Source organism: Acinonyx jubatus, chromosome C1 (genome assembly GCF_027475565.1).
Source record: "Acinonyx jubatus isolate Ajub_Pintada_27869175 chromosome C1, VMU_Ajub_asm_v1.0, whole genome shotgun sequence".
Lineage (NCBI taxonomy): Eukaryota > Metazoa > Chordata > Mammalia > Carnivora > Felidae > Acinonyx > Acinonyx jubatus.
In genome coordinates, this window is record NC_069381.1 from 5211870 (window position 1) to 5235840 (window position 23971).

Genomic DNA, 23971 nt, shown 5'->3' on the forward strand with positions numbered 1-23971 from the left:
CCAAGCAAGCTTCTGGGGACCCTGGCAGCCCAGGTGTAGATGCAGGGATGGGCTCCTCACACGGGACCCCCTCCCTCTCTTGCTGACATCCATTCCAAGAGCGGGTCCATGGCAAGTCCCACCTCCCACTTCCTGCCCCGGGTTGATGGCCCTGCCCGGGTGCCCACCTGGCCCCCTCCACGGTCAGGGTGGGCAGCGGGCCGGGGGACCACACCTGGCCCAGCCACAGGTCCCAGGGTCTCCCGCATGGTCACCACCTGGGGAATTGGACACCCTGTCCCTCAGAAATGAGTCCAGCTGTGATTGGAAGGGAAGTTCAGTTTCCTAAGGAGTAGCCCTCTCTCCTCCAGCCAGTAATTAACCTTCCTGCCGTTCTTTGGTCCCCAGAGGGTTGCGGGCTCGGGAGGCCCTGGGAGGCAGGTGGCTTAATGGGAAGAGCTAGACACTGCAACCGCTCCCCACCCCCACTTATCTGCTGTGTGACCTTGGACAAGTCATGTGACTTTCCTGTCTTGGTCTTCATGTTAATGAAATGGGACGAGAATTCTGCCTCAAAGGATTGTTGAGGGATTAGAGACATAACCTCTAGACCAGTGGGTCTCAAACTTGAGCCACCGTCGAATCCCTGGGGGGCTTGTTAAGACCCAGACCTAAGTCCCATCAGCAGAATTTCTTATTCTATAGGTCTGGGTAGGGCCTGGGGATGAGCATTTCTAACAGGATCCCAGGTGGTCACACTGCTTCTGGGACCACAGCCTGAGACCCGCTGCCCAATGCCCTGTCCACATTAATGCCCCGGAGGGGACGGATAATATTGTTACTCGTGTCCTTTTGCAACGTAGTCAACATATAAAGAGCCTAGCGCAGCGCCGGGTTCTGGAAAGTCCCTGATCTCAGGGCCTCTTGAACGTGCACACACATACACACACACTAAGTGTGCAGTGTGCACAAGGCAGGATTGGGTCTCTTCTGGGGGCTTCTAGGGCTCCCGCCAGTAAGCTCTTGGGGCTTCCACAACAGAACACCACAGACTGGGGAATTTCGGCCATGGAAATTAATTTCCTTGCAGTTTGGAAACTAAAGTCCAAAATCAAGGTGTCAGTGGGGTTGATTTGTGGTGAGGCCTCTCTTCCTGGCTTGCAGACGGCTGTCTCTCACCGTGCCCTCACATGGCCTCCGCGGTGTGCACACACATTCCTGGCGTCTCTCTTCTTCTTACAAGGACATGAGTCCTATCAGGTCAGGTCCCCGCCCTTATGACCTTATTTCACCTCAGTGACCTCCTGAAAGGCCCTATCTCCAAACACAGTCGGATTGTGGTTAGGGCTTCAACTTAAGAATTTGGGGGCACGCGATTCTGTCCTTACAGGGCGTGACAGGCCTAGCCTGCCTCGCCAAAGCTCCGCCCCACCCCCCACCCCCAAGGCTGGACCGGAGCAACCGTAACCCACCAGGCCATGGCTAGCCGCCAGCACCACGTGGCCATGAGCCCCCTCCCCGTCCCCAGCCCCCTCTCCTAGATCCCAATGACTCTCTTCCCAGTGGTTGGCCGCCTCTTGGGTAAATTGTTCATCAGAAGATACTCTCCAAAGCATGGCCACATGCTGCTGTCATTGATTTCATTTTGATTATTCATATTAGTGGGATTGTAGCTGCCTAGCCATGGGTGGTAATTAGGGTAAGTGTTGAATACAGGCCAGGTCGGCACCAGAGTGGGCTGGGGGTTCCTGTGACAGCCACCCCGGCCCCTGTTCTGCAGGCCAGTCTTCGTGCAGGATATGCTGTGGGCAGCCCGGCCAGAGCCATGGCTGGTCCCAGGGCAGCAGCGGGACCCCTGCGGGGGGAGGGGGGGTGGCACAGGAGTACCCCGAATACCCCAGTTTCCAGTGGAAAGTGGGGCCCTCCTGGCCACTCCAGGCTTGGCCCAGCCATACCTGCCTTCTCCCCCAGTGGTACCCTCCCCTGCCCAGCCTTCCAGGGGCCACCCCCCAGGGTTGTGCATGGGAGACCCCCCTCCCTGGGATTCTGTACAAGCTGCACTCCTCCCACTTGAGGTGGCCGCAGATGGATGGGGGGCTGATGGCTGGGGAACTGGGAGCCCGGTGCCCTCCAGCAAGACTTAGCAAACAGAGGGGACAAACGTGACCCAGAGCCACCAGGAGGTTATTTTGCTGGGAATTCCCTTTTCTCCCCTGCCCGCCTCCCTCCCCGCCCCCCCAGGTCATGACCTTACATTTAATCAAGTGTATTTTTAATGCAGTTTCCATTTTGCTGCTTTTGCAAAGAGGGAAGGGCTGGAGACAGAAGGCCAGCGCACGTGTTCATTAACCTTCCCTCCATAAAACGCTCTTTTCCCATAGAAATCTCCTTTCCCACTGATTCATTACGTGTCGGGAAGCAGAGCATATGACATGTTAAAAGCCGTCTTGATAGTATTTGGTATTCAGTACTAACAACTCACCAGCTCCGAGGAGGGGGCTTCTCTCCCAGCCCCCACTGGAGGGGGAGGGACGCAATCTGCATATTGAATGTGCCAAGACAGTAGGCAATTTGCATTAAGCATCCAGAAATTCTCCGCTTGCAATCTGTCACCCTTCACTGGGTTTTCATTTTATAACCTTAACAACAGAAGGAGGAGAGCAAGAGGCAGAAAGAACACTGTAAGTGCGCCCGCATGGCAGGGCTGGAGAGGAAGCCTGGGACAAGCCGGCCGCTGTCAGCGCAGAGCGGGGCTCAGAAACGCCAGAAGACTCCAGCAGGGGTGCCTGCCACTCACTCGAGGGATAAAACAGCCCACCCCACCCACCCCCAGACCCACAACTGGGCTGCCTGTAGGATGCCCTACAGTTCCTCTCTCCAGAGAGCCAAGTTCAGACCCAGGTGGGGTTTTTCCTGAGAACACCTTGGTCTGTCTTTGCAGTGAGCATCTGCTCTGAGTCCTTCCCAGAGGTAGGAGAGGCCATGCTGTTTCTGGAAGGTCTTCTGCTCTCTCCCAGACTTGCAGGTAAAAATTCAGGCTGAGGACAGAGCTGTGTGTTCACCACCCTGACTGCCCGTGAGGAACTCCTGGGAGCTTTAAAAAAACAAAACAAAAACCTGGCAGGGCACCTGGGTGGCTCAATTAGTTAAGTGTCCAACTTCGGCTCAGGTCATGACCTCAAGGTCCGTGGGTTCGAGTTCTGCGTCGGGCTCTATGCTGACAGCTCGGAGCCTGGAGCTTGCTTCGGATGCTGTGTCTCCCTTCCTCTGCCCCTCCCCTGCTTGCACTCTGTCTCTCTGTCTCTCTGTCTCTCTCTCTCTCAAAAATAAATTTTAAAATGTTTTAAAAAAATTTTTTAATTAAAAAAAAAAAAGCCTGGCAACACCCCAGACCAAGGATATCATAATCTCTGGGCTGGGGCAGGGGTCGGGACACGCTCTGCCCACCCCCCACCCCAGCCTCTGCTTTCCTCTCTATAAAATGAGGAGTCTAGAAAAGATCCTCAGCCAAGAGGTCCCGGGCACGAGGCCAGGCCAGTGGACCCTGGCCTTCACTCCTGCCTTGACCAGGCTCCTTCTGCTGTTATCTGTCTTCCATATTGGATTTCCAGGCAGAGGTTTATTTGAGAAAAGGGTCCCACAGCTGTAATGAGGTCTGCAAAGCCCTGGCCTGGGCCTTCCCTTTCGGCTGCCGGGGGACAAGCTGGGGCCTGAGCCAGCAGGATCACAGACCTCCTGGGGCTGCCGAAGAGCTCCCCAAGGGATCCCAAGGCGGCGAAAAGTAGGCCGGAAACCCCAGCACTGCCCCCGGCTGCACATGCCCATCACGCAGCACTCTGAACAGGCACCCAGGACCGCAACTCCAGGCAGCTCAGCCGGCTCAGGGACAGAAGCCACTCAGCAAGCCCCCATCCCCTCGTGATGACCCACCAGAATCCAGGGCCCTCTGGGAGCAGGGCCACGGGCCTCATCAGAACCAGACAAATACCTGGGGCAGGTGCACGGACAAGGAAAGCAGCACCTGGCGGGATTCCCAGCACATCAGAACCCACACACGAGGGGTTTTCTCTGAAAAACGACTGGAGCCCTACATACAGGTGCTGACAAGGAACGGCAACCATGGAGCTCTCTGCAGGGTGTTCCAAGGCAGAGCCACCGGCGGCTGTCACAGCAAGCAGCTTCCTCCCCCAAGCCCAGTTCCCACGGGCATCAGCCAGGCCGTGGAACGAGGCCGGCATTATCGTCGTCATTAACGGTCAGCACAACAGGACCGGGCAGGTGGATGCACTTTCCTCCTGGCCCCCCCATGAGGCACACGCTAGCCTATTCCCATTTTACAGGTGAGGAAACTGAGGATCAGAGAGGTTTAGAGACTTGCCCAAATTCACACAGCAAGACTGCAACCTGGACTCAAATCCAGATCTGAATCTGACCCAGGTCCTACTCTCGGTATAGACCCTCTGCCTCCTGGAGCCTCCCAGAGCCAGGGCAGACACTGGGCATTGTGACCGTTCTTCCCCTGGACTCCGTGTGAGAGGAGCTCCGCCAGGGGAGAAAGGAAGTTGTCTTTGCGTTGGCAAAGCCACTGGCCTCTGCCTAGCATGACCCTGCCCTGCTCCTCTTCCCGGACCACCCGCTCCCACTCGCCCCATTTCACAGCGAGCCGGGTCCCTCTGAGAGCCCTGGGCACTGGCTCCAACTCCAGGGCTATGGATTCCCTGCCTCTGGAACCTGGCCCACCAGCAGCCACCAGAGAGAGCCGGGCTGTGCCCTGTACCCGACACACCGCCTCACGGCCGGGTCTGCTCCTGCTGAGACCACGGAGCAGTGGGTGTGAAATCCATCAGTCCGCAGGCCCAGCTGACAAGTCAGTTTATTTTAGACTGTCAGCCCCTATCCTGCCAGGCAGATGTGCTCAGGGTGGGCTCTACCCTCAGTCATTCTGTGGACCCACCCCGATGGCAGGGACAACAGAGTTCCAGGGCTGGCCATCCAGGTGGCTGGTCGTCGGTGGGCATCCACTGTCCGGGTCATGTGGGCCCTTCAGTCCTGCCCCCTGTGCCCCCACAGCCTGGCCTGCAGCCCCTGAGGCCGAGAAGTCCTGTGAGAAGAATCAGAAGCACCCCTCCAGGGGGGGTGGGGTATCCAGCCCAGCATGTAGCCTCCATATCCTCCGCAAATCTCCACTACCTGCAGCTGGGGGTGGGGGAGGGCCCTCAGAGGCCCAGCCCTCCCTCCCTTGAAGAAACGCTTTGGTGCACTTGGACTTCAGGAAAACAGAAGCAAATCTCTAGGTCGTCCGCTCCCCAGGGTGCACCATAGGGAAGGGAGGAGGGGAGGCAGAGGAAGAGCACAGAGCTCCCAGTGGGAGTAGGGGTCTCATGGGGCAGCCTGGCCCTCCCTCCTCCGTCCTCCCTCCTCCCCCCCCCCCATGTGTATCACTTCACCCCTAGAGCCAGCCTCCCAGCAGAGAGGGGGCTATGCTCTGGGAGGGCCCAGGTCCCACCCCTCCCAGGCCCTGCCCCTGCACCCCGTGACCTCTGACCGCCCCCCTGCCCCTCTCTGTCCACAGTCCACGGCATCAAGTGGACCTGCAGCAACGGAAACAGCAGCTCAGGCTTCTCCGTGGAGCAGCTGGTGCAGCAGATTCTCGACAGTCACCAGACCAAGCCGCAGCCTCGGACCCACAACTGCCTCTGCACCGGCAGCTTGGGTGAGCGGGGCTCCCAGGGGCAGGGGGCAGGGGGCAGGGGGCAGGGGCAGGGGGGGCAGGTGGGGCAGTTGGGGCAACTGGGCAGGGGGGGCTCTGCAGGCAGAGGATGAGGCTCTCCTCCTCAGGGGTGGCCTGGATGTCCAGTGGGTGGGGCGGGGTCAGCCCGGAGCCAGGGGACAGCGCAGGACGGCACCCAGGACTGACTCACCATCGTCCCGCCCACTTGGGGCAGGAGAGAGCAGTTTCCAGAGAGGCAGGTCCCTCTAGGAATGGGGGCAGCAGAGTTGGGGAGTGCAAGGCTTTGAGGCTCCAGGCCTCATGGACACACAGCAGGTACCCTCCGGGCCCCACCATCTTGGGTATCGTCGTCAGGAAGCCCAGGGGCCCGGGCCCAGGGCTGAGACGGGCTTTTCCGGGAGGTCAGCCCTGAGTCAATGGGACCACTCGAGCTGAACCTCTTTCCTTAACCTCTGTCCCCTCCAAGGATATAAAGCGTCCCGCACTCCCTGTCCTAATGTGCCTGTTTTTCTGATAATGATATTTGCTCTTAGGAATGTGCATTCTCCATTTCCTTCTCTGCCTTAATTAGATATTTCCATTAGAGGGTCATGTCACTTCCCTGAGAAGTCTTTGCGCACTTAGGAATAATGGTGGTGAGGCTGTAATAGGCGCAGGGGAGAAGTCACCCTTTTATCAAAAGCGAGGTGACCCTTATCAGCTGGAATGAAAATAATGGCAGAGGGGAGAGAAGAGCCGACCTGGCCACTGCGTGCAGAGCCCTGGGGAGACTGGCCAGAGTCCAGAGACCCTCGGCCTAGAGCTTCTCCCTCTCTGCCACTGAGCTGGGGTGGGGGGTGGGGGGGTTAAGGCATTGCCTTTGCTTGGGTCTTAGAGGGATTTTGACCCACAAAGAGCTGAGGACACAACCCAGGCTGGCCAAATGGGGCAGGGGGGCAGATACCTTTCTGCCTCTGGAGCAAAGTCTAGAACCCTCTTTGGTCCTGGGGCCCGAGAGCGAATGCAGAGAGAGTGCATTTGCTCTCTGCAAAGAAACACTGCGCAGCCTGAACAGGCATGCCCGGTTTGGGGCAGGGGAGAGGGACGCGGCCTCCGTTCTGGGCTGAAGAGCAAGAGCTCTTGCCCTGGCCGGCAAGAGCTGTTTCGGTAAATGGTGTCTGTCTCTGAAGGCGGCAAGGGTTTTCCTGGAGGATGACAGACTCTCCCCCTTGTCCTTCCCAACCGCCTATGTCCTGAGGTGCTATCACTAGCATTGGAAAAGCGCATCAAGGAAAAAGCCCCCCCCCCCCCCGGGTCTGGAGGGCGGTTCCATAGGGTGCGTGAGAGACCCCGCGACCCTGCGCATGAGTGACGCGCCAGCCCCAGGGGTCAGTGGCCTGCCTGGGCCCCCGGCCGCTCAGGGGCACGATCGACGGGGGCCCCGGCTCTGACTCTCTGTTTGCACGTGCGTGCGTGGACGTGTGTGTGCGTGTGCGCGCGCATGCGTGTGTCGTGTGCCTCTCGTTCCGCAGGAGCGGGCAGCAGCGCTCACCACAAGTGCAACAGTGCCAAACACCGGATCATCTCGCCGAAGGTAGAGCCGCGGACAGGGGGGTACGGGAGCCACTCGGAGGTGCAGCACAATGACGTGTCCGAGGGCAAGCACGAGCACAGCCACAGCAAGGGCCCGAGCCGCGAGAAGAGGAACGGCAAGGTGGCCAAGCCCGTGCTGCTGCACCAAAACAGCACGGAGGTCTCGTCCACCAACCAGGTGGAGGTCCCCGACACCACCCAGAGCTCCCCCGTGTCCATCAGCAGTGGGCTCAACAGCGACCCGGACATGGTGGACAGCCCTGCGGTCACGGGCGTGTCCAGCATGGCCGTGGCCTCCGTGATGGGGAGCTTGTCCCAGAGCGCCACGGTGTTCATGTCCGAGGTCACCAACGAGGCCGTGTACACCATGTCCCCCACCACCGGCCCCAACCACCACCTCCTCTCGCCTGACGCCTCTCAGGGCCTCGTCCTGGCCGTGAGCTCTGACGGCCACAAGTTCGCCTTCCCCACCACGGGTGGCTCGGAAAGCCTGTCGATGCTGCCCACCAACGTGTCCGAAGAGCTGGTCCTCTCCACCACCCTCGACGGTGGCCGGAAGATCCCAGAAACCACCATGAACTTCGACCCTGACTGCTTCCTCAATAACCCAAAGCAGGGCCAGACGTACGGGGGCGGAGGCCTGAAAGCAGAGATGGTCAGCACCAACGTGCGGCACTCGCCACCAGTGGAGAGGGGCTTCAGCTTCACCACCGTCCTCGCCAAGGAGATTAAGACCGAGGACACGTCCTTCGAGCAGCAGATGGCCAAAGAAGCGTACTCCTCCTCGGCGGCAGCCGCGGCCTCCAGCTCCCTCACCCTGAGCGCCGGCTCCGGCCTCCTGCCGTCGGGCGGCGGCCTGAGTCCCAGCACCACCCTGGAGCAGATGGATTTCAGTGCGATAGACTCCAACAAGGACTACGCGTCCGGCTTCAGCCAGACGGGCCGCAGCCCCCACGTCCACCAGACCCCTTCCCCGAGCTTCTTCCTGCAGGACGCCAGCAAGCCCCTCCCCATCGAGCAGAACACCCACAGCAGCCTGAGCGAGTCCGGGGGCACTTTTGTGATGCCCACGGTGAAAACAGAGGCCTCGTCACAAACCAGCTCCTGCAGCGGCCACGTGGAGACACGGATAGAGGCTGCTTCCTCCCTCCACCTCATGCAGTTCCAGGGCAACTTCCAGGCCATGGCTGCGGAAGGGGAGGTCACCATGGAGACCTCGCAGGTGGCCGAAGGGGGCGAGGGCCTCATCAAGTCTGGGGAGCTGCAGGCCTGTAGCTCCGAACACTACCTGCAGCCCGAGACCACCGGGGTGATCCGCAGCGCCGGCGGGGTCCCCATGCTCCCGGGCGGCGTGGTGCAGGGACTCTACCCGGTGGCGCAGCCGGGCCTCGCCAACGCCTCCAGCATGGAGCTCAGCCTGGACCACTTTGACATCTCCTTCAGCGGCCAGTTCTCCGACCTGATCAACGACTTCATCTCCGTGGAGGGGGGCGGCGGCACCATCTATGGGCACCAGCTGGTGTCGGGGGACGGCGCGGCGCTCTCCCAGTCGGAAGACGGGGCCCGCGCCCCCTTCGCCCAGGCGGAGATGTGCATGCCCTGCTGTAGCCCCCAGCAGGGGAGCCTGCAGCTGACCAGTGCCGAGGGCGGGGCTGGCACCATGGCCTACATGCACGTGGCTGAGGTGGTCTCCACCACCCCAGCGCAGGGCACCCTGGGGATGCTGCAGCACAGCGGACGGGTGTTCATGGTGACCGACTACTCCCCGGAGTGGTCTTACCCAGAGGTAAGCTGGGGCCGCCCGTGGCCTCCCCCACCCGCCCACCGGCGCCCTCGCTCGCTCGGCTCAGGGAGGCTCATTTGCATGCGGCTGCCCTTTGGAGGAAGCTGTGGACCATACAAAGCTGTCCCCTTCCTCTGTCCCCGTGGCCTTTGTCCAGCACCGGCTCTCAGACTCCACTTGAAGGCCAAGGGTCTCCTGGGGGCCCTCCCGCTCCCGCCAGAATAAGAGTCTGCTGTGAACCTGGCTTGCGGATTAGGATTCCACGGACAGTTTTGCTTTGCTTTATGCCTGTTTTGAAAAAACGTCCTAGGGCTGCGAAAACAAAACAAAGCAAATTCAGAAAGCACCACCATAGATCATCCATGTCCATTACTCCCGATTTGCTTCGCTAAACAAAACAAAACATAAACAAATCCCCATCAAATTGAGGAGAAGGGTATAGTCCCGTAAAGCCAGCCGTGAAACGTTCTCGGGTAAATCGGGCCTCTGTGACATCAAAGGCATGTTACGTGACCCGGGATCTCCCACCACCTGTGGCCTCCCCCTCCCAGCCCCGGCCTACTGCCCCCCCCCCCCACCACCTCAGTTCCTTCAGGCTGACCTCTGACATTGAGCATCACTGCTCCAAAGCCCAGGACCGCCAGAATCCCGCCCCACCCCCAGAAAACCCAGGTCTTGCCACAGTGGCACAGTGTTTAAGGAAGAAACCTTGGCTTTCTCTCTGAGATAGAATGGCATAGGAAGGGGACAGAGAGTGGCCTGAGCTTTCCCGAATGCCCTGCTGCACACTGGGGCACACTCCCTGACTCCTCCCAGCCCGCCTGCCAGGTGCTTGGGGAGCGGCCCAGTCACCACGGGGCCCAGGTCAGCACTTTCTCCCAGGAAGGTGGCTGCCCACAGCTCCTTGGTCCCACTGCCACATCCCCTGAGCACCAGGGTCAGGGGCTGCTGTCCACTACACCGAGAGAAGGGCGCTCCTGAAAGACTGTGACTCTCATGGGGCGTCAAGGCAGGAATGCAGATGCCACAGAAGGTTCTCCAGGTTCGAGTGGTGCAGGGACGCTGGCCAGAACCTGTGCACGTTACAGACCCACGTGCTTGAGGGGCTCCCCGGGGTGATGCCCGAGTCAGGACCAGACTAAGGGGTTCCTGGGTCCGGGTCCAGATGGCATGTGCCCCACGCTTACTAGCCAGTGGCCTTGGGCAAGGTGGCTGCCTTTCTTGTCTCTAAACCGGGCCATGGCAGCTCTTACCTCACTGGGTTGTTGTTAAGGACCGAGTAAAAGACTCAGGCAGCACCTGCCTCTTCCGTCCACCTCCATTTGCCCCTCCCCCAAGAAGAATCCGGAAGATTCTGACCAGGCCTCCTCTTGGTTTGGCTCAGTTTGACCCTGTCAGCGATGCTGAGCTCAGTGGCACCACGTGTCACCCCCACCCCGGGTGACAGATCAGCTCTGCCCAGCAGCCTGCCCCCCACAGGGCTTAAGAAAGCGACTCGGGGGACTGGGAGGGGATGTCACAAGGGGTCAGCTGGGCGACCTGGCTGCCTGGGCCTCAGTTTCCTCTTCTGCAAATGGCCGAGAGTGGTAGCCTGGAGGCCCTGCAGGTCGGTCTTAGGCCTGGGAGGTTTGGCCCTCAGGACCCTGAAAGGCTGCCTGGAGCCCGAGTCCTACAGGGACCTGTCGGGAGGGGAGAGGAACCCTCTTTCCCCAGCCTCGACCTGTGCACGCCGGCCCCCAGCATGTGTGCAGGCCCGCAGTCCGGCCTCCATGGACCTGGGGGCACTAGTGAGGAGCTAATAGCAGACCTGGTCCCCTGTTCTGCACCCCAGTACCGGCAGGTGCCCACATTGTACCTCAGGGAAAATCAGTTCAGCAGCCTGCCACGCGAGGGCAGCACGGGAGCGGGAAAGAATGTGGGTCCGGTCACCTCCGAGAAGGAGCGTCCAGCCCTGGTTTTCCAGAAGCCCTCGAGGCTTCCAGGAAACAAAAGCAACTCAAATTCAATTTGATTTGGAAAATGCACAGATGCCCCCCAGCTGGTCCCTTTGGAACCCAGTGGCCGCACAGCGAGGCCTCTGCAGAGGCCCCAGTGGCTGTCGGCTCGGGCGCGCTTCCTAGGCTATGTGAGCTTGAGCTCAACAGCCTCTGGGCACCCTGGCCCAGCTCTAAAATCCACTCTGCAGGAAGGCTAAGGCCAGGCCACCTTGCCGTCTCTTCCGGGAGTGCTCCTCCCTCCCACCTCCCAGATCCACCTCTTCCCCTGCAGCCACAGCTGGTCACCAACACACGCGCGCGCGCGCGCGCACACACACACACACACACACAGACTGGAGGTGCCCCTCGGCCCCAGGATCTGCCCTGGGTGCATCTGAAGTCTGGGTCCTTTATCTCAGGACTCCCAGGGCACAGAGACCTCAGATGGCATTTGCTGCCCACCCCTCCCCCAAGCCCTCTGTGTCACGTTCCTCCATTGGCTGCACCAGCAGAGGAAGCTGCAATTAGAGCCATCAGGTGCCTGCGTCAAGGCAGATCAAGCGCAGCCAGGCGAGCGTTGCCATGGGAACCACCCCCTGAACTGATGGACGCAGAGCCCATCCTACAGCGGTTTCCATGGAGAAGGTCCCGATGTTCTCCAGTAATTTCTACAGTTCTTTGTTCCTCACAGCGGCCCTAGCTGCACGCCAGGAACTATTGATTGGGGTTATTTTTTTTTCCCCCTTTTTTCTCACATGGTAACTGTCTGTGGCTTTTTGAAGCCACTGCTCTTCCACTTCCTAGGATCCAAGGAGGATCCTGCCCTGGGCTGGCCCGCGGTTCTACCTGTGCCGTGTGGCACACCTCCCAGCTGGCACCCAGCCCCCAGCCCGTGAGCCCGAGAATGCCACCTGACAGCTCCAGATCTCCCTATGGAGCCATATATCAGAACCGAGGAAGTTAAGGCCAGAAGGGCCACCAGAGAGGTTGGGCCACTTGGCTGAGGACACACAGCTACTGAGGGGCAGGGGCAGGCCTCCTGCTTTTGGGCTCCGGGCCTGAGCTATCTCCACTGCCCCCAGCCTTTGGTGGCCCAGCATTAATGTGACTTCTCCAAAACCATCCCAGCCCATCCCAGCGCACAGGTGGAATGCCTGCCCATCCAGGGAAGCCCCTTCTGTGCTGGGCTGAGGGAGAGACACCCTCACCTCATCCCTGGAAACACCCCCTCCTGCTGCTGATGCCCAAGGCCAGCCCTGGGCCAGGTCTGGGTTCCAGGAGCATTGTGGGTAGCCCACGGGGAAGCCTTGTGTTGGTGCTGGGGGTCCCTCCGGGGCAGGGAAGGGCCAGTGCCCAGGAGAGTCCACGCAAGAACTGGTGACTGCGTGGCAGAGTGTCTCATTGGCAGGGGCCAGAAGTGGGAGAGCTGGGATCTGGCCTCTTTGACCTGGGAGAGGTGGGGGAAATGGGGGCCTCAGGCCTGCACCCAGCAGCCCCTCCACTGCCAGTCTCAAGTAGGTATACTGCTCAGTCTTCTGCAGCCTGGACACCAGGTGGCGCTCTCAACCCTGTCCTGCGACGTTCCCGGCCCCCTGCTGGGAAAAGTGGCCAAAGCCTGGGGCGGCCCACCCAGGGAGAGCCAGAGAGGCCAGCATCCCCAGCCTCCAGCGCTAAGCCCCTCTCTGGCTCAGGGCAGTCTCTGAGCTCCTCCAACTCTGAGCCCTCCTCCCCCATTCTTCTATCTCTGCAGCCATTCTCATTCATGTCCCCGACCTCCCATCCCTGCCCCGCCCCCCCCCCATCCCTGGGGATCCTGAGATTTCCTTGTTTCCCCACCAGAACTCCCTGTCCCTGGGGTGACACTAACATGCTCAAGCCTGGTTTCGAAACTCGGGGCTCCAGAAACCTGTCCACAAGTAAATGACAGAAAAAGCCCTCCCTCCGCTGCCCTCTGGGGCTCCCCGCCTGCCTGGCCACTTCTCAGATGCATCCTACACTGAAAATGTTTGAAAAACTCTGTGCTCCCTTCTGCCTAGAACAGAAAGTCACATGGGAGAGGGTCAGGGGTCAGAACTGCTGGCCCCCATGCTGGATGCCAGCTGAGGAAGGCAAGGAGCATCCGGGGGTCCCCTCCGCCCCTGCCCCGAGAGGCTTCCTCCTCCCGCTGCCATCCTGACACAGTGGTTCCCAAAAGCCGGGCATGCCGGAATCCAGAATCTGCATGTTCACCAAACACGTGGGGCAGGGGCGCAGACCACCCTCTGCCCCCAGGAGCAGTGCAGCCTGGAAGGCCTGCGTCCCCGTCCCTTCCTCCGGCTGATGTTCCTTTCTGCTCCTCTCTGTTCCCTCAGGGAGGAGTGAAGGTTCTCATCACAGGCCCATGGCAAGAAGCCAGCAATAACTACAGCTGCCTGTTTGACCAGATCTCAGTGCCTGCGTCCTTGATTCAGCCCGGGGTCCTACGCTGCTACTGCCCAGGTGAGGCGGTGCCCCTACCGAGGGGGTGGGCCCCCCCTCTCCGAGCACCGGGTGCAGGGGCAGCCTGGGAGCGACGCTGGACAAGTCATGTCACTACTCTGGGCCTCGCTTTCCTCTGCCGTGATGAAGGGGTCCCGGATCCACTAGTCTAATGTCATCGGTTGAGGATCAAAGGGGTATGAAGCCTGCTCAGCTGGGATTTTGAAGTTCATGAACATGATGGGGGTTGTTGGGACAACCAATGAGCTGGGTTGACACACCCAGGACTGGGCACAGCAGGAGACCAGAGCCACCCTCAGCCTGAAAGTTTCCAGGAGCTGGTGGTAAGAGCCGGGCAGGTGGAGGGGCCTGACGGGGGCCACACCCGAGGTCAGAGCAGCCAGGCAGCTCTCTCTCCTCTGGCCCGTGCCTCTCGCAGCTCCCGCCAACCAGAAGCCACAAGAATGAGAGAGCCCAAGCTGTGTGGTCCACACGGCCAGTCTCGCAGGCCACTGAGCAGATCAGAGAGGGATGGAGAAGGCCTGGCGGGCAGCAGGGGAGGACCTGTCAAACTGATAATAATCTGCACGGACTCCCTTAAGAAAGTGAAGCCATCTGCCCTGCCCCCGGAAAAAGGTGCAGGCACAGAATTTTCTTCCGGTTTCAGGGGCAGGAGCGCCTCTGCCCTCCCTGTGGCTCTGACCTTCTCCGTCCCTCACTCGGCTTCATCGTCATCTACTGGGCTTGACGTCCCTGTCTGGTCAACTTCTTGACCTCTGGCCATTGCTATCTCCCCGCTGGCCCGCCAGCTCCATTTGTCAGGGTCTGTGTCTTTCCTGGTCACCGTGTGGCCCCAGGGCCTACAAGTGTCTGACATGTCACAAGAAGGAGATCAGTATTTGTGAAGGAATCCGTTTCTAGAGCTCCTGTTTTCTGACCTCTGTGCTGGTTCTGGGAAGACCCGTTGGCTGACACGAGCTCGGGGATGGCCTGTCCAGGTTGCCCAGGCAGTGAATGGAGAGAGAGACCATGTTATCTGAAGCCAAGGGATCTACAGAAGGACAGAGTGCTCCCTGTGGAGGCCCAAGGTTAGAGAGAGAAGTGAGGACAGGGGCCTTGGGCCACCCCAGCTGTCTGTCTCCCCCCCACCATCCCCCCAGCCTGGAGCTTCTGAGTCCACATGGAACATTCTTTCTTCTCTCTCTCCATTCCCTGTGCAGCCAGCCAGGCCAGAATGCTCCAGGACTGGGTTCCCATGCTCGGCCCTCCCCTACCCCACTCCCTGAACCCAGCACCTCCTTTACCACAAATATCCCAGGGAGCCAGGGATGCTGCCCAAGTTGGCCTCCCCCTGTTGGCCCTGCTCCAGGGGACCCATTCAGCCCCCTTTGCTCCCAGCAGCCTTGCTTGTTCTGGAGCACAGCCATCAGGATGCCAGCCCAGACTGGGTCAGCCTATCACAGCTCAGTGCCGCACGGCTAATGCAGCCATCACTCCCCGCCCCCCCCCCCAACCTCTACCCCAGGGTGGGGGTGGGTAGGGGGACAGGGCAGCGTGTTATTACACTGTCCACTTACCACCTGCTGCTGGAACAGGACTTGCCCGGCCTCTAAATAGAAGCCACTTCCTGTACCCGGCTCTTGCCTGGCTGAGGACCCAGACCTTGCCTGTCCTAGGTTATCTGACCCCTCCACAGAAAAGGCTGGCCTTTGCACGCCCTCTGGCTTCTGTCCCAGGCCACGACCTGGCGAATCCCGGGTGCTGGATCCGTCACACCACAGCACATCCCGGATCAGCCAGTTACCACTTGGTGACTTTAGCTCTCAGTCCTTGACCTCTCTGGGCCTCGGCTTCTACATCTGAAAAACCAGCTGCCAGATGGGTAAGAGCAGAGTTGAAGGACGGTCCATAAAGCACTTGGTTCACAGGCTCAATTCGTAGGGGCTCCACTAGCGAAGCCTTAGCTCTTTCTGCTTCGAGGGGAAGAGGGGATCCACTCTGTTCCATCCCTCAGCAGGCGGCTGTCCTGGTCCCTGAGCATTCCTGGGTCCCGAAAGCTGGCAGCCACCGTGTCTCCCAGTGGTTCAGGATCCTCTAACATAGCACATCTTGGACCCAGGGGGGAGAAGCCACAGGTTCAGGCAGAGACTGGGAGCCAAGGCCTCGCTGCTAGAGCACCGACTTGTTCTGCAGCTGACCGCAAAGAGAGGGTCCCCCTTGGACATGTCTGCTTTAAGGCCCAAATTAAAACCCGTCACCCTGTAAGACGGTGCTGGATGTACGCATGCATTCCTTCACGCACCGAATCGTTCACCAGGCGCTGGTACACATCTAGAATGGAGCAAAACTCAAGACTCAGCCCCTTGGCCCAACTCCGTCCCCAAGGGGCAATCAGTCCAGGGAGGAGTCAGTCACACAAACAAGCCACTGCCCTGGGGGGGGGGGGGGTGATACTGGCTGCTCAGAGACCTCTTCCCTGAGTCTTCAAGGGAGCAGGGAAATGAGCTGATCTGGAAGAAGGGACACCTAAAGGCAGAGCCAAGCTGGCCTCGCCCAAAACAAGGGCCCAGAGGCCTGTGAGCACAAGCCAAGCGACCTCAGGAGCTGGGAATGACATGGGAAGAAGGGACACAGGGAGTGCATGTAGCCACTAGTCACCAGCCTGACACCCGACGAGGAGACTGGACCCTGACCAGGAGCACGGTCCCCCACTGTCACTGGCCACAGATGACACACAGCACGGAGTCTGTCTCCTACAAGATGGCAGTCGTGCTCCAAGAGCGGGAGAGGGACAACCAAGTCAGGGCACCGAGCCCAGGGTGAAGGGGTGGTGAAGGGGACTTCAGGAAAGCTCCTCCCACTGCACCCCACCTTGGGCTCAGGAGGAGACAGCAGTAGCCACCAACCAGAAGACTTGTTTTGGCCACAGCCCCACCCCGGGTTCCTGGGCAGTCACCAAAGGCAAAGGGTGGAATTCAAAATGAGGTGGGCAAGGGCACTGAGATTTGAAGCAATTCATTCAACAAATGGTTGAGTGGCCACCCCGTGCATGCCAGGTATTGACCTTGGCCCCGGGCATGAAGGCGTGATCAGGACAGACCTGTGCCCCACTCTCACGGAGCTTACATTTTACTGCCGGAGACAGAAAGAAACAAGGGGGCAAAGAAATAGCGGGGCAAGTTGGGGGGGATATGGGTGGGAGTAGGAGGATTGAACATGGCAGGGTTGGAGAAGACGGCAGGGACCAATGTCCGTCCTTCTGAGGGACCCAGGATGTCCGTCCTTCTGAGTCATGGGAAGGAGCTTGATTTGGTTTTATTTGCAATAGGAAGCCGTTAGTTTTAAGGAGGGAAGCGAAGTGATCTAAATTATGTCTTTCGAAGACGATTCTGGGTGTGGGAGAACAGACTGTAGGAAGGAAGAACAGAAACAGGGAAACCGGAGGAAGCGGGCAGAGGGGTGATCTTTCCTGACTTAAGGAGGAGAGCTCCCTGGGCAACATATTCCCGTCAGTTTCACGTAGGAGCTTTAGAATGTGGCCCCCCAACCCCAACCCAGCAGGAAACAGGTAGGTCTCCAGTATGCTGTGCTTGCCCTCAGCAGGTGGCTAATGCAGGAGTCTAGGTGAGAGATGATGGCAGCTTGAACCACAGCGGTGGCAGTGGAGACAGAGAAGTGGAGGGACCGGGACTCGCCGATGGACTCAAGGAGGGGGAGGGAGAAGGCCAAGGAAGTGTCCCTGTGTGCACCACGCTGCTGGTCTGGGACCCAGGAGACTATGCAAGGTCCTCTCTGTCTGTCCCTCTGGGGAAGGATGGGATGCTTTCAATCAGCCACATTCCAGCATCACTGCAGGCTGTACAAGTGCTGGGAGGTGCTGGACAAGAGGGGCACCCTCGGCCCAGAACACGTGTCACAGAGCAGCCTTGGGCTCCCCAGCGCCGGCCGAGGCCAGGTGGCTTGCTACCGAGCGCAGAGCTGAGCGGGCTCAGATGGGGTGTGTGCTGTCCTTTCTTCCTGTTGGTAAACCAGGCAAATCTCTAGGGAAGATGAGTGACCATGAACTTGGAAGTCGGCCTGGGGACACTATCAAGGCCTCAGGAGGTTCTGGACTTGTCTGGGAACCCCTTGTCCAGAGAGACACCACAGGAGGTCCCCTGGAACCCCCACCCTCCATGGAGCCAGTTGGCTCAGCTTGTAGTCTGGAGCTGAGAGACCACCCCAGGGTGGAAGCAGAGGGGAAAAACCCACTTGTCACCCTTGGGCAGTGACTTCCTGAAGACCCTCGCTCTGGGGACAGTGGCATAATACAAACCTGGGATGAACAGAGGCCACAGGTCAATGACTTGGTTTTCCCCTGGGAAGTAAGGTCTGCATTTACTCTGCCCTGGGGAGCAGCTGACTTGGACAGCTTTCTCGAGTCTGTAAGCTTCTGAAAGCCAAGAGCCCAAACAGTAACACGATCCCTATGTGCGTCCTCCCTGGAAATCTGTCCCGGGGAGGCCCTGGGCACTGGTATCTGGTGTTCCAAAAAAGCAGGGCAGGGAGCACACAACCCTGATGTCTACCGGGGGACGAGACCTGGCGGGGTAGAGCAGACTGCATACCTACTCTGACCCCCGGGGCCATCTCGGTGGGCCACAGCCCCCCGTATTTCAACAAGAGCCACACAAAACCTTAACCCCAGACGTGAAGCAGGTTTCTGCCGGGGGTGGGCTCTCTTCTTGCTGACAGTACAAATGTCCCAGTCATTATACATCCAATAAATACATTGAGCCCTGTGTTGGGGACAGAGCAGTGAATGAGCCCCACAGGGGCCTGTCTTCCCAAAGGCCACTGTCTAGGCATTGGAGGGGAGGTGCAGGCTTCAGGCTGGCACTCCCAGCTTGGCACCCGTGGGCCCAGAGTCACAGGCACAGATGAACCTCCTGCTCTCATCAGGGAGGCAGAGGAAGTTCTGAAAATACTTGGAAGGCCATGATAAGTGCCTCAGGACAAGCTTGTAGAATAAGATGAAAGGGGGAAATAAAAACACAAAGACTCCAAAGCAAATGCTTTCCCAGGATCCCATCTAGGATGGATAAGATGGGGGAGAAGTCAGGCAGCCTTGGGACAGGGTTGGGGACCATTCATCCATTCACTCAGCAAATCTGCACTGAGTTCCCGGTACCTGCCCTGGCCGGGTGCAGGAGTGATCGCGGGGCTCCTGGCTGAGTCTGGGGTCTAGAGAAGGTTCCCGGAAGAAGAAGCACTACATCTAGGCCTTGAGGAATGAGCAGGCGGAGGCTGGGGTTACCCCGTGAAGGGGAGTGGGGAGGGGGCACTCCAGGTTCTTGTGTGGTACGTCAAGTTGAAGGGCGCCCATCCCCGCCCCTCGCCCTGACCTCTCTTTCTTTTGCTTTCAGCCCATGACACTGGTCTTGTGACCCTACAAGTTGCCTTCAACAACCAGATCATCTCCAACTCAGTGGTGTTTGAGTACAAAGCCCGGGCCCTGCCCACGCTCCCTTCCTCCCAGCATGACTGGCTGTCATTGGACGGTAAGAACAGCGCTCGGGTCACCTTGCCAGGTGCTGAGGAAGAGGGGCACTTGGGGACCCTGTGCACAGGGTGTGAAAAAGAAGGAAACATTTGGATTCCCTTACTTTTGCTTGGAGTGAAAGTCTCCACCACGGAAGGACCCACTGAGTCCCTGCCCTTAACCTTGATCTCTCCCCTGGCACAGAATGAAGTTTGTGAGTTTGGGCCTTTGGCTGTCACTCCTGCCAGGGGATGTGAGTGGCCAGACAAGCCCCCGAGTTGCTAAGAGGTTCCTCTCTGGACAGACCTTAAGCAGCGGGGTCTGTCCATCCTCTGCCACTGCCCCCCCCAAGCCAATTTCTAGGATGTCCTTGAAGAGAGAGCCCCCAGAGGCCGTCACCAAGCCCCGAGCCTCTAAGAGATGAAAGCAATGTGGGAAGCTGGGTGGAGGGAGCTCTGGCTTGGCTCCTTTCCTGATCTAAGGCCTGGACAGGACGGCTTTGCGGGGGCGGGGGCGGGGGAGGGGGCGGGAGAGGGTGCTGTGTATTAAGTGCTTTTGCTTTTTATGGGTAACAAACCAAACCTCATGGAAAGCCCTCAAACACCCGTCACCCCCCGCTTCTAGGCTGTTTTTACTTTAGCCTGTGCCCTGTAGAGCATCTGAAACAAGCCCAGGATCATCCTCATGGCTGAGGGTGGAGGGCCAGAGAGCCCCAAAAGGCTCAAATGGAGGAGACAGGACCTGCTGTCCAAGCACGGCTCTCTGAGAGCCACCGGCCTTGAACATGAGTGAGTGTTGGTACCAGAGCCTCTGCAGAGAAGAGCTGCCAAAGACAGGTGGGGGGTGCTAAGGTCAGAGGCTGCCCTTCCCAGCCTGGGCATGCCCAGCAGAAGCCCCGGAAGTGGCGCGGGGAGCCGAACTGGCAGTCTGCTCTCTGCCCCCAGACAGAGTGGGAGGAATTGCTGCGCACGCATCAGCATCAGGGTGGCTGGCAGAAGGGCCTGTCCGTGGGGTGCTGGCCAAAGACCTCCATCAGCCTGCGGTGTGGGCCTTGCCCAAGCTGATCCTGGGCCCTCTGTAAGCACCTCTCTCCTGTGCACAGCAGCCCTTGGCCTTCTCACCTCCCAGATTTCCCCTTGCTGCTGGCTGCCGGGGGATTTCTGGGCTTGGGCACGTGCCCTGGGCAGCTTTCCTGAACCCAGTGTGCAAATATCAGCCTCATCCCAGCCCGGCTCCAGCAATGACAGGGTGCCTGGCAGCCACCCTGGCCACCGAACCTTCTGAGCTGTTCCCAGAGGTGGCCTTGGGTCAGCAGGCATCTGCACCCTGGCAGTAGCCGTGTGGGAGCACCGGGCTGGCCTTGGCAGCCACCCTGGGCAAGACTGGAGCCAGCCAGAGCTGTGACGATGTCCTGCAGGGTGTAACAGAGAAGGGCAGGGTGACCAGGGGCTCCCGTTCAGGAAATCCGGTTTCAGCCTTGCAGAACAAATGGGAAGTGGAACAGGCTAGTCTGCAGAGTCCTGGCTCTCCCTGAGTGACCAAGTCACCTCGCCAGGACAGGCCGAAGGATACTGGGACCAGCGCAGGACCTGCCTGGGAGCTGGAGCCCTTCAGAGAGCCACGTCTCAGCCAGGCGGTACCTCGGAGCGCAGGAAACATCAGCCAGCCCCCCGGAAGCCAGAGAGCAAGCTGTAGCAGGGAGGCTGTGAGGCAGACCATGGGCAAGGAGAATCATCTTTGTCTCATTACAGACACACTTCTGAGCCCTCCGCCACACCAGGTCCCTTGGGCGATGAGCCTGCTACCAAGCTGGACACCTGCTCCCCAGCAGCCCCCTCCAGAGGGGACCTGGAGCTCTGACCTCCACAGGCCTCCAGTTGAGATAAGCATCCTTCAGGCCCTGGAGAGATGGCAGGAGTTGGGGGAAGGACGTGGCAGGCCCACCCCGGCCCAGAGAACAGATCAGGGCCCCGCAAGACCTCAGGAATCCCTCTCCCTTTGGTCTCGACCAGGTGTCCTTTCAAGTAATAGGAAGGGAGGGGTGGCCACTGCAGAGGAACCGTAAGACCCCTTCCCTAAACGAGTACAAGTGCCTTATCCACGGAAGGAAAATTTTCCCAGCATTTCACCAGCTTGATAAATAATAACCGTGCGGGGAGGTGGAGGTGGGGGGGGGGGGGCAGAACCGCAGCCGCAGCGCGAGGGCTTAATCTGCCCAGTGCAAAGGGGACATCTGGGACAGCCCCGAGGGTAGCGGTCTGCGGGGCCTCTGGCCGACCCCGCGGCCTGGCAGAGAACTTGGTGTGGGGGAAGATGCTGCAGGGGCCAGGCTGGCGGAAGTCTTCCCCTCCGCGCCCCTCCCCTCCCGCCCCCGCGGTTACCGAGCAGATTCGCCCCGGGAGCTGCTGGGAGGTGGGGACGCGCGCGCCGCGGCGGCGAGGGGGAGGAGAGGCGGTGCAAAGGGGAGGGGGCGAAGGACCGCAGCGCCGAGCAAACTGGGGCGCGGCGGCCGGGCGGCGCGCGTGCACACACGCGCGCGCACGCCCACGCACGCACACGCGCGCACGCCTGTCCGCCCGCCCGCCCCGCCGGCCCTCCGCAATGCAGGGGCGCTTCGCCGGCCGGCCGCCCTCGCCTCCCCTCGCGCCCGCCGGGACTGCGGCAAGGCCCCGCGCCTCTCCCCAGCCTTGCGGGACCCGCGAGGTGCGGGGAGCCCCGCGGCTGCGCCCGCGCGCGGTTGTTTTCCCCGCACCCGTCGCCCTGCTCCCGATCGTGGGGGCGCGCTTTGCCCCCTCCCCCATCCCAGTGGGGGAGAAATGTTTGGGAAGAGGATTTGTGCCTTCATTTCATTTTTAAAACGGATTTGTTTTGCCAGACGAAAGGCCGCGTGGGGGCCCGAGCGTGGAGCGCAGCGAACCCGCACGCGCGGGCGGCGGCGGTGGTGCAGCCTTTGTCTGAGCCGCCCGGCCCGGGTCGGGGGCGATCGTCTCCGACGAGGTGCTTGGGCACCTAGTCCCCAAAATCCCAGCTGAGCGCAGCCCTCACCCGACGCGGAGATCTCGGAAGGGGGGGGGGGGGAGGTGCGCGCTGTCGCTGCCACTTAGCTGGCTCGGGGCAGACTTTAGGAAGCGCATCACGTGGGTCCCAGGAGCTGCAGCTCCTCCCCCAGATCTAGGGGGCTTCTCCTCCCTTACCCACCCCCCCAGCCGGGTCTGCCTGGACCCCCACTGCCTAGCGCGGGCTGGCAGGTTGCAGGCCGCAGTATGTAATTGTGCTATAAACTCATGTGTGAGTTAATGAGTGCCCACCGGACACATCAAAAGAGTTTAATCCAGCCCAGTGGTCAGGAAGGCTTCCCGGACCTAAGACATCAAATCTGAGCAGGCGTCCGCTAAACCGAGAGGGATGAAAAGGAGTATCTTGGGGCGGGGCGCAGCGAGCGCTGAGGGGATGAATGACACCATGGCTGCCTCCGGCCAGGCTACTCTGGGAGCTACCATTTTCACCATTTCACGCCAAAGGTGCAAATCCAGAACAGGTTTCCCCATGCCTGACCCCAGGCCGTTTGCAAGGAGACCCCAGAATGGTCTGGGGCAAGCCAGCTGTGTATTTGGGAAGACAATGGCACCTCTTCCAGGCTAGAGACAGTGAGGCAGTGAGTTTACCCTGGAGACATTTTGGGAGGGGCTCTGGGAAATGTCTCTCCTGCCCGCTGCGGGTCCTGGAGATACACACAGCCAGGGCTCTGCCGTGCACGGGGAGGATGTGCAGTCCGTTTAGATGGTCTGGCCTGTGCCTGTGTTTGCGAAGAGAATAAACCCAGGCCACTTGACACTGCGGCTCTGGAGCTGGGGGGGGGGGGGGGGGGTGGGGCTCACATCTAACCAAGGGCACTGGGACACCTTTAAGTGACTCCTGTCCCTGGAAGAGGAGATGAGTAGAACTTCTGGGTGCCCTGTTCTTTCTCTTGCCCTGTTCTTCCTCCCCAAGGCCAGGTCGAGAAGCCCCCGCGGTCCCTCCGGCCCCACGGCAACCCCAGCGGCCCCCTTCTTGGAAGCCCACTAAGCCGCTTATACGTAGACTCTATTTTCAGTTGCTCCTCAGGCAGCTGAGCCTCTGCCTGGGCAAGAGGATTGGGGGGAGGCCCAGATGCAGCTTTCTGGGGCTCATCAGCTGGCCATCTGGGCAGGCCTCCTGCTGACCCTCGGGGGCAGGAGAGGGACCCTGTCCTCTCCAGCAGGGTGGGGAGCAGGGGCTAGAGCTGTCTTTATCATCTTCCTGCATAGGAAGACTCGGGGCAAGGTGGACACTCCCCAGGGCCCAGGGGGCCATCCAGGAGGCCGACCCCCAGGGCAGCCTGCCTCGGGTCAGATGTCTGGGAAGACTGAGAGCAGTAGGGAGAGGTCCTCCCTAATGAGGAGGTGGAGAGAAGGAAAAGTGAGATTTGATCTCGGGGTTTGGCTTTCTGCTCTGACCAAACCCTCTATGCTAACAGACGGAAGAAGGAAGACGCGTGGCTGGGGTGGTCCCAAGCCCCGCCTCCCACCTCTAGGCTGCCTGTCCCCCGCATGTGGCCATGGTCCTGCCAGCCTTTCCCCTGAGAGCTGGTTTCTAAAGGCAGCCTCCCCCCACCAGGAGCCAGAGGCCATACACTGACCTAGAGACCATAGGGGGTAGCCCAGTGGCAACAGGCCGGCCATTCCAGCTGCGAGACTGCCCCCCCCCCCCCCCCCGCCCCCGCAAGCCTCTGGATGTTTTTTTCCCTCCCCTAGTGATACTCCAGGGTGTCAGCTGCTCCTGGCCCCACTCCCTCCCTCCTGGAGACTCACAGCCCACCTCCCAGTCACCCTCTCCTGTGCCTATTGTGTGACGCTGAACTGTCCACATGAGAGAACATGCCCAGAGCCAAACCATTATGGAAATAAGTAATTTGGGTGTAAATAATTGAAAAT

General features: G+C 60.0%; 1 protein-coding gene across 18 annotated transcripts in view; it reads left to right on the forward strand.

Moving 5' to 3' along the window:
• Nucleotides 1-23971, forward strand: part of CAMTA1 (calmodulin binding transcription activator 1) — an 853369-nt gene that overhangs the window by 755294 nt on the left and 74104 nt on the right. For all 18 annotated transcript variants that reach the window (XM_053206405.1, XM_053206447.1, XM_053206438.1 and 15 more), the window contains 4 exons: nt 5552-5692; nt 7222-9068; nt 13393-13519; nt 18904-19038. In XM_053206405.1, the coding sequence (XP_053062380.1) occupies nt 5552-5692; nt 7222-9068; nt 13393-13519; nt 18904-19038 (2250 nt within the window). The remainder of the gene's footprint in view (nt 1-5551; nt 5693-7221; nt 9069-13392; nt 13520-18903; nt 19039-23971) is intronic.